Below are 13,645 nucleotides of genomic sequence, written 5' to 3' on the forward strand. Positions count from 1 at the left end.
TTTGCCCTTGTGGGTAAATCAAAAGCAAGGGGCATTATTTTAGAATACCCATTTACCATGGAGAGGAGGGAGAAACTTCTTCTGGCAGTGGGTCATGAATCTTTAGAACTGTCTACTCCAGAGATATGTGGAACTTGAATTTCAGTTCATAGGAGCATGCAGGGAAACCTACAGCGAGAACACATTTAATTAAACCAGTATTATAAAGTCAGGCAACTTTACCTCGAGGGCAGTTTGCTGGACTTCTCACATAAAAAAGTGACCCAGCTAAATAACTTGTCATGCTATCAAGAACAAGGAACTCCATAATAACATTTTTTTAAAAGCAAAGAGCTAAAGAACTGATTGATATTTAATGTGTTTGATTATCATGTTCTTTCCCTAAACCCACAACAAAGCGAAAACCTTGGGTCTTCCAATCTCCATTCATCTGCAAAGGATTTTGGAAATGATGCAGAGATCATTGCTTAAGTTAAAACCATTCCTCGGAGTGATGTGCTCTGAACCTTCCCACCATTTTGTATCATTATGGTTGACTGTCATACCAAGCGACATCTCCCTTAATGACAATTGGCTAAATGGTTTCAGTCATAAAGTTATGTAGCACAGAAATCAATCCTTTGGCCCACCATCTCCTGGAGTTCTTCCAGCATTTTGTGCGTGTCAACAAATGTTTTATAAAACTGTACTATATGCTCCCTACGCTTGCCTGTTAATGAAGGCTAATAACAAAGATACCTCCTCTACCACATTATCTACATGTGCTGCCACCTTCAGAGATCTCTTTGCTATTCAGTATGCCTTAAAAACCTACTATTCATTGTATGTCTTACTCTTGAACGTCTCCCAAATGCATTACCTTCCTTATATCAACATCTGTCATTGTTCTGCCTATTTTACCAACAGATCAATATCTTCTTGTAATCCTGCTCACTATTGACTACACTGGCAAATGCTACATCACCTACAAGCTTATCAATTATAGTTCTACCTTCATACATGGGTGGTGGAGTGGAGATACATCTCTACCAAAGGAGGCATCCTTCCCTCCCCTAGCCTGCAGGTCACTCTTGGGCAAGGTGGAGCCCCCAAAACAGGGTCTCTTGAAGCCATGGGAGCAGGTGGTGGATTGTTGCATGAACAGCTGATGCATATCAAATCCTGGTTATGCACCACCTACCCCAGGCAGACAATCTCTGAAGAGTATTGGTAATGGCTGCTGTCACCCGCCTTGTAAAGACACTGCCCAGAAGAAGGTAATGGCAAACCACGTCTGTAGAAAAATTTGCCAAGAACAATCATGGTCATGAAAAGACCATTATCGCCTTCGTCATAAGACATGGCACAAAGCTAACAGACAAACCTTCATATTGATTTTAAACAGGATAAAGAAAGTGTAGACCATGCCAGAGTTGTGTTGAGTGTAATTAGACTCGCCTGATGTATTTTCTCACAAGGAGTGTAACTGTAAATCTGTGACCTACTGAAAGTTAGAGTAGAAATTAAACATGAGGTTTACAAAAAATAAAATACACAAGATGCCATAGTTAGTGCTGAGTTCTAAATACAAGAGATTCCACAGGTGTTGGAAACCTCAATCAACCCATAAAATTCTTAATGAACTCATCAGGTCAGGCAGTATCTATAGAAAGGAATAAACAGTTGATATTTCAGGAAAAGACCCTTCATCAGGATAGGAAAGAAAAGAAGAAGCCAGAATAAGAAAGTAGGGGAAGAGGTTGGAGTACAATCTGGCAGGTGATAGGTGAAGCTAGGGGGAGGGGGAAGTGAGAAGCTGGGAGGTGATAGGTGGAATAGGTCAAGGGCTGAAGAAGATAGAATCTGATAGGAGAGAATGGTGGACCAAGGAAGGAAAGGAAAGAAGGAGGGGCACCAGAGAAGGATGATAGGCAGACGAGGAGAAGAGAAGAGGTAAGGATGGAGCTGGAATGGGGAAGAGAAAAAAAGAGAAGGTGGAGGGGGTTAAAGTACAAGCTAGAGAAATCAAGGTTCACACCGTCACTCCTCCTTTCAAAGCCCTACTGCAGGGGCTCCCATCCTGTGGTCCATGGAGCTCTTGTTTAATGATATTGGTCCATGGCATAACAAAGGTTAGGAACCCCCTGCTCTACTGTAAACAAAATGAAGAAACTTATCCAATAGGAGCAAGAGTTATGAGGAACTGAGAAGGGGCAAAGATGAACCCAAGGTCGGATTGGCCATAATCTAATTGAATTGCACAGCAGGCTATGGAACTAATTTCCTTCTTTTATATTCTGTTTTCTCAAGGAAGACAAGAAATATGTTAGCTTCAGTAAAGTTTGCTCTAAAGAGTATCACTTCCAGTACGAGAACAGAGCCAACAAGAGTTTACAGTCATATTTTACGAGTGTCTGAATTATGCCATCCTATGCAATGTATGTCAAGAGAATTAATTTCAGCTGACACCCTTATTGTAAAAAACTTGTATCATCACATCGTATCATTTTGTTTGCTTCACTCATTCTCAAGCACATTCTTTCACGAGTTCGTGTTATCAGATATGACAAGTTTAATCAAGTCTGAAAATCTGCCCTCGACTCGTTGCTGTTTGCCATGGGAGAAAGTGAACGGTATTTTGGAAGGAAGCCACGTTGCTTACCTTCAGGCTGTCCCTGCTGCGTGCAACACTGTCAGACTCAGTGAAGCTCAAGTGCAAGTACCAGCTAACTGAGCCCCATCTCTCTTATGCACTGATTGTTCACCGGAACCGTCAACATTAGCCAGTTTAGTTGCAGACGAAGAAGAATCAGGTTTATTATCACTGACATGTGAAATTTGTACTTTGCAGCAACAGAACAGAAACAGAATCGTTATTGACATATGTCATGAAACTTGTTTCATAGCAGCTGAGCAGAACAATAGTACAAAAGTTACTAAACAAATATTTGGTGGTGGGGTGGAGATATCTCTCTACCAAAGGAGGTGTAAGGTGGACCTTCCCTCCGCCAGCCTGTAGGTCACCCTTCGGCAAGGTGTAGCACCTGCTTAGCCCTCTCCCCTACCGATCAGGGTCACGTGAAGCCCTGAGAGCAGGCCGCGTGAGCAGCTGGTGTATATCCTGGTTATGCGACCACTGACACCAGGCCCACAATCTCTGAGGGGTGTTGATAATGGCTGGGATCGCCTGTCTTGTAAAGACACTGCCCACCACGTCTGCAGAAACGATTGCCAAGAACAATCATGGTCGTAGAGGAGGATGACGACTGAACAAATAAATATGCAAAAGAAACATGGTGCGGTAGTGTTTGTGGGTTCATGGACTGTGCAGAAATCTGATGGCAGAGGGGTTCAGCTGCTGCTAAAATACCGAATGTGGATTTTCAGACTCTTGCTCCTCCTTCCCTATAAGAAGTGGGCACATCCAGTAACTAACAATGCAAGACATTAAAGTTACAATAAGTTACAACAAGAGCGAGATGATGTTCATGGGTTCATGAACTGTTCTGCGGAACAGCTATAATTTCTGTTCAGTACCCTGAAAAATGTCCAAATAGTTTCAATAGCACTGCCGGTTAGTTAGCACAACGATGTACTGCTGGAGTTGTTGCCTAAAGGCTCCAGAGATTTGGGTTCACCCCTGACTTTCAGTAATATCTCTGTTGTACCTGTGGCCACGTGGGTTCCCTCCAGGAGCTCTGGTTTCCTCTCACATCCCAATGATGCACAGACTGGTAGGTGAATTGGCCATTGCAAATTGAACCTATTGTATAGAGTCTGCAGATGTTGACAGGATTTTTAAAATTTAAATACAGTGCAGAATAGGTCCTTTCGCACCAGCAAACCCTGACAAATCTGATTTAGCCCTGAACTAATCACTGGACAATTTACAATGACCAATTAACCAGCCCGGCGGACCTTGGACTGTGGAAGGGAACCAGCATACCCCAGGGAAAACCAACGTATTCCATGGCGAGGACATGAACTGAATTTCAAACTCCTACACCCTGAGCTGTAATAGTGTCGTGCTAACCGCTACGCTACCATTGTGCCCCAAATGTAGGGAGGGGGAATAAATGGGACGAGTGCTGGATTGGTGTAAATGTGTAATTGGTCACTGACTTGGACTCAGTGGACTAAAGGGCCTGTTTCTATACTGTACTATGATTCATTTCCAACAATATTGACTCCAACCAGTTGGTGCTGCAGTGGCACCAGCACTGGACTCCGAGGCAAATGGTTCTGAGATTGAATCTGGCCGAGTCCCAATCTGGGCAGCAGTAGTATCAGCGCCAAGAAAGGCCTGGCAATCTACTTCCATATCTTGCCACAAAAACCCTATGGACAACTTCCATATGGCACTCAAGAACAACATGAAGTGAATATCAACCATATTGGAATTGGTTTATTATGCAAATGTCACACCACTCTTTAAGAAAGGAGGAAGGCAGCCAAAAGGAAATTATAGTGGTTGGGAAGATGTTGGAGTCAATTGTTAAGGATGAGGTTATGGAGTACTTGGTGACACAGGACAAGATAAGACAAAGTCAGCATGGTTTCCTTCAGGGAAAATCCTACCTGATGAACTTGTTGGAATTCTTTGAGCAGATTACGAGAAGATACCAACAGATAGCTTTTAAGGAAAAATTAAAAGTCAGAAAGAGAGGCGGTGAGCTAGAGGTGCCAGACCCCTGTAAGCATGCCCTCTAATGGAATGAGTAATAGAAGCAAGAGTATTATCCAAAAAGGTTAGAGTTAGAGGGGGTCACAGAGAAATACAATTAAAAACAGGTGAAGTGCAGGGCTGTATTTTGTTGTATAACGTTTGTAATGTCTCATTTAGTGGGCCCAGATAAGAGCTGAATTGTCTTCTATGTGGTTCCAAAAAAATATTGTTGCTCCAATTTTTTTTTAAATGGTTTAAGCTAAATATTACCCATCCCACTTGCACAATCTTTAATAGTAGATGACATCAAACTCCCTGGTCTAATTAAAAGGATGCTGCACAGTAGAGCAGTGGTTAGCATTCAGCTTTACAGCGCCAGTGATCAGCAATCAGGATTCAATTCCCGCTGCTGTCTTTGAGCAGTTTGTACTTTCTCCCCGTGACAACATGGGTTTCCTCCGGGTTCTTCCCTTTCCTCCCCCAGTCCAAAGACATACAGTTTAGTGTTGATGAGTTGTAGGCATGCTATGTTGGTTCTGGACATGTGGTGATTCTTGCAAGCTGCCCCCCTCCCCAGTACATCCTCAGTCGGCCATTGACGCAAACGGTGCCTTTCACTGGATGTACACATGAGAAGTAAAGCTAATCTTTAAAGAATGACTAACAGAAACGCATCAAGAAACAAGCCATAAAATACCAAATGGGTCACCTACCAATGTAGTAGAAAAGGAAAAAAAAATAGAACTGAGACAATAACAAAATATGAAGATGATTAGACTGTGATTAGCTACGAGAGAAGAGAAAGCTGGACTGCAGGAGGAAACCAGAACACCCGGGGAAAACCCAAGCATTCCACAGGGAGGATGTACAGAGCCTCCTTACAGAACGGCGCTAGAATTGAACTCCGGACTCTGGAGCATCCCGAGTGTCACGCTGCTATGTTACCATGGTGCCCAAATAATCACAGAGAAAAGAAAGCTTTGACAAAATGTAACCATGGAAGTCCTTGAACAATTTGGATCTGAGGGAAATAACGACGATTTCTCGCTAAGGAACAACTTTTAAAGCAACAGCTGACTAATAATCAGAATGCGAAGTCACTTATTTAGATTACATTATAGGTGTTTCAGAATGGTAAAGTGAAAGGAGAATGGGGAAAGGGTGAGGGGACAAGGCATGAGAATGTACATGCATAAATAGAAGATTGGCCGACTAGCAGAGTGCAAGGAGTTGGGATAAATAGGTCCTTTTAGGGATGGCTGTTGGCGTCTCCTGGAGATCAGCAGGGGTCAGTGTTGGGACAGCTCTTTACTTTTGCATCAGTGACTGAGTCGAGGAACAGGCGGTGTTCGAAAGGCAAGGGGGGGGGGGTCTGTCTGCAGAGGTTGCGAGGGTCAGCAAAGAAGTGACAGATGGAACATGTCAGAGGGAAACACGGGGTTATGCACTTGGCAGGAAGTGAAAAAAAAGGGTGCTGAATATTTTCTAAGCGAGGTCCAAATTCAGAAATTGGTGCATAAGGACTTGGGATTCAAGTTTGGGATTCTGGAGAGGTTTTTGCAAAAATAATCCTGGGAATGAAAGCTTTAACACATGAGGATCATTTGATGGTTCTGGACTTGTACTCAATGGAGATCTATTTATTTATTTATTGGGATAGAGTGTGGAACAGGCCCCTCTGCCCAGCAAGCCACCAATTCATTCTGAGTCTAATCACAGGACAATTTAAAATGACTAATTAACCTACCAACCGGTACGTCTTTGGATTGTGGGAGTTCAGAGGGATGAGGTGGGATCTCATTGAAACCTACCAAATACTGAAAGGCCTGGATAGAGGGAACTTGGAGAGGATGCTTCTATTGGTAGGAGTCTAGGATCGGAGGACACTGCTTCATCCCTTTAAATCTGAGATGAGAAAGAACTACCGCTAGGAATCTGTGGAATTTGTTGCCACAAAGGGCTGTGGAGGCCAAGTCATTAGGTGCTGTTGAGGCAAAGAGTGATTGATAAAGGAGTTGAGGGTTACAAGGAGAAGGCAGGAGAATTGAGTTGAGAGAGAAAAGACAATCGAGCCATGATGAATGGCAGAGCCAAATGGTCCAATTCCGCTCCTGTGGTGTTGAACAGCAGTGCTAGAATGGGACTTAGGATAGGGAGGAGGAGGAGAGCAACTCTCTGCTGGTCGGGGCAGCAAGGAAGCACAGCTGTCAAAGGGAAATACAATGATAAGGACGTCCCTTTAGAATTGAGATGAAGAGGATTTTTTTTACCCAGTGGAATCTGTGGAAGTCATTGCCAGTGATGGCAGCGGAGGCCAAGATATTGGGTATACTTAAAGAACAGACATCAAAAGATGTGGGGAGAAGGCAGGATAATGGGGTTGAAAGGGAAGATGAATCAGCCATAGTGGAGCAGTCTCAGTGGGCCAAATGGTTGAATTCTGCTCCTATGGTTAAAATCACACAAGCTTCCATGTCCTTTACAATCCAATGGCAAGATGGATTTGTCTAGGTTTGCATAGCTTGTTGAAGGTCAATATCTTAGCTCACATACATATGAATTAATTAAAATATTACGTGGTGCTCCTCAGGCCTATGCAAATGTATCCACAGAAGGCTAGCACTTGCTGAAGAGAGGCCTGCACTGGGAAACACGTTCACTGCATTACTGCCAGCAGAGCCTGTCCTAAGATTGCGAGCCACAGTATCCTGGGACAGACAGTGAGGTAAACTGCAGGTTCCAACCTGACATACATATTCAGCATGTCTACCACTGTAGATCTGAACAACAGTCAAACGGTGTAAAACAGTGAAAGAACACATCCAGCTCATCTTGTTGCTGACCCCAAATGGTAATCATTCAGTCAAACTTACACACTGTGTATGTAGTACAGTGCATTACACTTAAACTTCTATTGCACTGATGGAAACAGCAGTGAGCCTCTTTTAACAGCTGTACTTTACTCAGTCAAGTAAACAAACATCTGGCAGTAGCAGCAGAGGGGGCAATCCATGCAGGTTCACAGAGAGCTTGTCCTTCACTTGGTTACAAACAGCTGTAGGAGAGGGGGAGAGAGAGAGACAGTGAGGACAGTGAGTGAAGGACAGTGGAGAAGTGTAAGGGACATGGAAGCAAATATGAATGGAAAGATGGAAGTAGAGAGAGAGAGAGATACAAATAAACTGGCAAAGAAAAAACAGCATCTCTAAGACAGACACAGGAGAGAGAGAGAGCACACACAAGAGTGAAAAAGGGAGAGAAGGGGAGAGCGTAAGAGAGGGAGGGAGATAGCACGGGAGGGGAGAGAGGGGGGAGAGGGAGGGAGAGAGAGGGAGAGGGAGGGAGAGGGAGGGAGAGGGAGGGAGAGGGAGGGAGAGGGAGGGAGAGGAAAAAATGGAGAGAGGGAGAGTAAAAGAGTGAGAGAGCATGGAAATGTAAGTCTGAGTGAGAACGTGTGTGTGTTTATAGCATCCACATAAATGGAATCTGCCCGTAGAGATCAAACATGTCAACACAACGCTATCAAAACCACGCAGAATTCGCTCACACACTTAACCATATCACAGCCGGGGACCTTTAACAGACCGAGCCAAAAATGCACTTCTCCTCCCAAAACACAGACCTTTGCCCCTCTCAGCCTCAAACATCCAGGCGAACAATCCTGAACCTGCCTTTGCTGTTACAATCTCAGGAAGGCCTGTTTTGCCTGCTCCTTTGGAATACTGCAATGCAGCATTATCCTGACAGGAGTGCAATCTAGTTAATCGGGCTGCACAGCGTTACATTGTCCTTAACACAGAGACCTACCTCTTCTTCCTATCTGCCCTGAACTTTAGCATTTTTTAAGTCACAGTCAGCTCCTGTAAAATCAACACCCCGGAATGTTTGTAGTGTCCTTTGTCCCACAGGCTCGGAATCTGGGGATCATTCCCAGCACATCCTCATATGCTCCTTGTCGGAATTCCACTACCAGAGGCAGGGAGTGGAGCAGCTTCATTCTCCAGCCTCTGGTTCCAACAGCCAGACAAAGCCTACACCTAGGCAGGCAGCAAGGTGAAGTGCAGTTGACAGAATTCCTCACGCAGATTTCTTGACTCAGACCTCCCCAAATGCTTCTCCCCCCCCCCCCCCCCCACCTCTCCTACACACAACACCACCACCACCTCTCTCAGGGGAGCTTCTGAAGGACACAGGAATCAGTCAGGTACTGATGACATAGTGGCCAGCAACCTGTCTCGGTAATAAAGCACAAGTCTTGACAATAAAGCTATTTTATAATAATTTGCTGCCTGCAAGTCTATGGTAAGACTTGCTTAATCCCCGACAACGATAGCAAAGCCGTCAAGAGCGGCTGTCTCCTTCAATTTACACTGCTGAATTACTGTGTGAAATTGTTTACCCTTTACGTTCCACACTGACATATCAAGAGAAAAAAGCAACATCAAGAAAGGCACTAAGGGTGGGGTCTGTGGGATTCACATGCAGAACTTTAAAGAGAAACACACTGTAAATGCTGAAGGAACTCAGCAGGTCAGGCAGCATCCATGGAGATCAATAAAGAGTCATTGCTTCAGGCCGGGACCCCTCATCAGGCTTGCAAGGGAAGGGGTTAAGAATCCAGAATAAGGAGGTAAAGGGAAAAGAACAGTTTCAAGTTGTAAGGTGATAGGCAAAGCCAAGGAAAGCGAAAGGTATAATCTGCTGGAGTCATTTAACGAGTCCGGTGCTCCTAATGCGGCCTCCCCTACACTGGGGAGATCTACTGTAAATTGGGGGCTGCTTCGTTGAGCACCTCCACTTCATCTGCCAAAAGTGGAACTTCCTAGTGGCCATACATTTTAATTCCCATTCCCGCTCCAACAAGTCAGTCCATGTGCCATGATGGGGCCACTCTCAGTGTAGAGGAGCAACACCTTATATTCCTACTAGGTAGCCTCCAATCTGATGGATCTGAGGCATGAATAACAATTTCTCCTTCTGGTTAAAAAAAAATTCTCTCCCCTCTTCTTCCATTCCCACTCTGGCCTCTTACCTCTTCCCTGTCTATCACCTCCTCCTTCTTTCCCTTTCTCCCATGGTCCTCTCCTATCAGATTCCTTCCTCTCCAGCCCTTTATCTTTCCTACCCACCTGGCTTCATCCATTACCTTCCAGCTATTCTTCTTCCCCTGTCCCCACCATTTCATTCTGGCGCCTTCCCCCTTCCTTTCCAGTCCTGAAGAAGGGTCTCAGCCCAAAGCGTTGACTCTTCCGCCTCTGCCTGACCTGCTGAGCTTCCCCAGCATTTTGTGTGTGTTGTTGAGGGGAAAGGTAGGTGGGCGGGGGTGGGTTGCTACTCTTACACTATAGGATGCCCCAGATCACTGCACAGAACTAATTATCAAACAAAGCCTGACACGGAGCACATACGGAAATATTAAGACAGGGTACCAAAACCTCGGCCAAAGAGGTACCTTTGACTAAGGGAAGGAGGAAGAGAGAAAGGCTGAGACACACAAGGTAAAAGCAGGAATTTGGATCATTTCCAGTGTGTAAGGCTCCAAGACAATCACCAGGCTCAATACCGGCACAGCTCGTTCCCTTATTCCAACAAACAATTCATAATTATTACAGCACACACAAAATGCCTGAGGTACTCAACAGGTCAGGCAGCTTCCATGGAATGAAAAAAACAGTCAACATTTTGGGCCAAAACCCTTCATCAGGACTGGAAAGAAAGGGGAAGGTGGAGAGAAGTGAAGGTGAAGGGAAGGTAAGTGACCACCTCTCAGCTTCTCACTTCATCTCCCCTGCACCACATACCTACCTTCCCCTTCACCTATCACCTTCGAGCTTGTACTCCTTTGCCTTCCCCCCGCCCCCCACCTGCTTATTCTGGCTTTTTCCCTCTTCCTTTCTCGTCCAGATGAGGTTCTTGACCTGAAAATGACTCTATTCCTATCCATAGATGGTGTCTGACCTGCTGAGTAACTCCAGCATTTTGTGTGTGTTACCCTAGATCTCCAGCGTCTGCAGAATCTCTTGTGTTTCTATTTATAATGGCACCAAGTCACCAACTGATCGCCCACCACAGCAGCACATTCAGGTTCTCAACAAAACACCAGAACAGATGAATGCAATGGAATATCAGATGCAAATGTATAACACAAGATATATAAGCATCACCATCTAGTTTGGAGGGGCCACTGCACAGGATTGGGAAAAACTGCCAAGGGTTGCAAACTCAGCCTGCTCCATCAAGGGCACCTTCAAAAGGTAATGCCTCTAGAAGGCACCATCCATTATTAAGGATCCCACCATGCTGGAAAAGACCTCCTTATCAATAGCATCAGAGAGGTGGTACAGGAGCCTGAGATCTTAGGAACATTTTTTTTTTGTTCTTTTTTCATACTACTTAATTTATTTCCTAATATGATTTATAGTATATTTTAAGTCTTGCACTCTACCGCTTGGGTGGTGGGATGCAGACATTTTTCTACCAAAGGAAGTGTAAGTTGCTCCTTCTCTCTGGTAGCCTGCAGGTAACCCTTGGGCAAGTTGTAGCCAGTCCCTGCTTAGCCCCCTGATCAGGGTCATGTGAAGCCACAGGAGCAGGTGGTGGATGGTCATATGAGCAGCCGGTGCACGTCACAAGTCCTGGTTATGTGACCACTGACACCAGGCAGACAATCTCTGAAGAGTACTGGTAATGGCTGGGGTCACCCGTCATGTAAAGACACTGTCCAGAAGAGGGCAATGGCAAACCACTTCTGGAAAAAAATAGCCAAGAACAATCACAGTCAAAGACCACGATCGTCATCATCATACAACACGGCACAAAACCAACAAATGAATTGCAGTTCCACTGCAAAACACATCAGTGATAATAAACCTGATTCTGGATAAGCTGGGACCTTGGGCAAATAGGTATTCACACACAACTTCACATAATGCTAGAACAATATATTGGTAAACACATAAGCCCTCTCATCACTCTGGTCAATTATATTGTGAGTTATTTTCTAAATAGAAATGGAAACAAGTGTACATTTGACCCATTCAGCAGAGTACTGTTGTGCTAATAGAATTCAACTTGATAGGTGATCTTGACTCATGAGCAAGCTAGGTCAAGCCTCCAGTTTTTTTTCCAACAACATTTGATATGGTTCAACAGCAGGAAGCAAACTCAGTAAGAGCCGGAGAGGGGAAGCTGGAATTAGTCCAACGTGGATAGTGAAGTGATTGATGGCATTTCATCCAACTGCTCGTTGAACTTCGAGTTGCCTGATGCTCTCAAGTGCACAAAACACTTTAGCCAAGTTATCCATCACTGAGATTGAGATTTAGACTGAGGAGAATTGATGATCATGGGGGAATGGACAAGAAAACAAGTGTTAAGATCAAAGGTCAGACAAAACATGATCTTAATGAATGGCGGACCAGGCTGGAGAGGATGAGTGACCTGCTCCTGCTCCCAGTTCTGATGTTATTGGGTATGCACACACAAATTTAATGACTTAACCGCTGTGGTGAAAGAATATGGGACAGCTACTCAATGAATATTTGTGGTGAACAATATATATATATTTTCATTTCTTGAGATGTTAAGGGCTGCTCTTACTCCTATTGCCAGCTACCCTTGAGAAGATTATGGTTGGGACCTTTCTTGAACCACTGAAGTCTTAAGTCCACATCCAAATTCGCATCTATGGTACTACCACCATGAAGGAAAAGGATAGCAAGTTCAAGTTTATTGTCACCTGACTGTATACGCATATGCAGTCGATTCTGGATGATTGAGCTAATGGTCAATCAGGGCAGCCACTTATTTGAGACAACTCTCAAAGAACAAAACCTAATAGAGAAAATAGGTGGGATTTCCTTCATTGATTTGGGACATTATGCCACTTAATTGGGGCAAAAGTCTGTTGCTGAATAGTTTCTAACTAGCATCAGTCACGTGCATTTGTGCAGACGTTAGACACTATACTGTGCTTAGAGTTAACAGTTTTTAAGTAGCGTTAGTTATGTGCAATTGAGTTCAAAAAGCATTGATTTTTGTCATTGATAGTTTGCAAGAAACAAGCAGCAAGACTCATGGTGGTTTCAAGCATTCAGGGCTGGAGAAACAGCTGGAAGTAAAAAAATTAAATGATTCCACTACTTCAACAAAGAATTTAAAGGTATCGACAAACATCTTGAATGTTACGATGAAAATGAAGATTTGGAGGATACAATAATTGAAAATTGCATGAAGGCAGCCCACTATCTACACAAGTTGTCTGCATTGATTTTTGTTCATTTACAGTCAATCAAAAGAACATGGTAACCTACACAGGATCCATTGAAAGCTATTAGGAGCTAAGACAGTTTTATAGTCCTGTAGTAGTATTTGTAGTGTTCCAATTTGTTCTGGTTTTCATTTAAATATACAATTTGATACTCAGTTAAATAGTAATTTGACTTCTTTATACCTTTTTAACTATTTCCATGAAAATTCGGCTAATTGGGGCAGCCGGTTAATTGGGGCAAAACGTACTGGTCCTGATGAGGCTCAATCAATTGGAATTGCTTGTGTGTGCGTGTGAGTGCATGTGTGTGTATAACAACACATAACACAAGATATTACCACATACAAGTTAATAAAATACAATTCAAAATACATGTGAAGTGCACATCACAGATAAACAGTAAACAGCTCGCCGGCCTAGTGACAAGACCTCAGTGGTGACAGGGTACTCATTAGTCTCACAGCCTGGGGGAAGAAGTTTGGCAGTCCTAGTCCTGTTGCTCCTGTACTTCCTTCTTGATAGAAGTGGGTCAAAGAGATTGTGGGATGAGTGATAGGGATCCTCAACAATGCTTAGGCTCATCGCATATAACATTTCTGGTAAATGTCAAAAATCAGGGTGGGGGTGGGAGGATTAGGGAGACACTGGTGATCCACTCGATTGGTTTTACTCTCTTCTGCAGGGTCTTGTGGTCCAATGCCTTGCAGCTTTCGTACCACACAATGATGCAG

The 13,645-nt window shown here is 44.0% G+C and overlaps 1 protein-coding gene across 26 annotated transcripts in view; it reads right to left on the reverse strand.

The window, feature by feature from the left end:
• The window catches only part of plekha6 (pleckstrin homology domain containing, family A member 6), a 347,966-nt gene that overhangs the window by 101,774 nt on the left and 232,547 nt on the right, over positions 1 to 13,645 (reverse strand). The window contains exon 1 of one of the 26 annotated variants that reach the window (XM_059950198.1): positions 8,453 to 8,499. The exons of the other annotated variants lie outside the window; for them this stretch is intronic. Coding sequence (XP_059806181.1) covers positions 8,453 to 8,484 — 32 coding nt within the window. The 5' untranslated portion in view covers positions 8,485 to 8,499. Of the gene's footprint in view, positions 1 to 8,452; positions 8,500 to 13,645 lie in introns of those variants that run through there. 26 annotated transcript variants of the gene reach the window in all.

This window comes from Hypanus sabinus, chromosome 25, assembly GCF_030144855.1.
Source record: "Hypanus sabinus isolate sHypSab1 chromosome 25, sHypSab1.hap1, whole genome shotgun sequence".
Classification (NCBI taxonomy): Eukaryota; Metazoa; Chordata; class Chondrichthyes; order Myliobatiformes; family Dasyatidae; genus Hypanus; species Hypanus sabinus.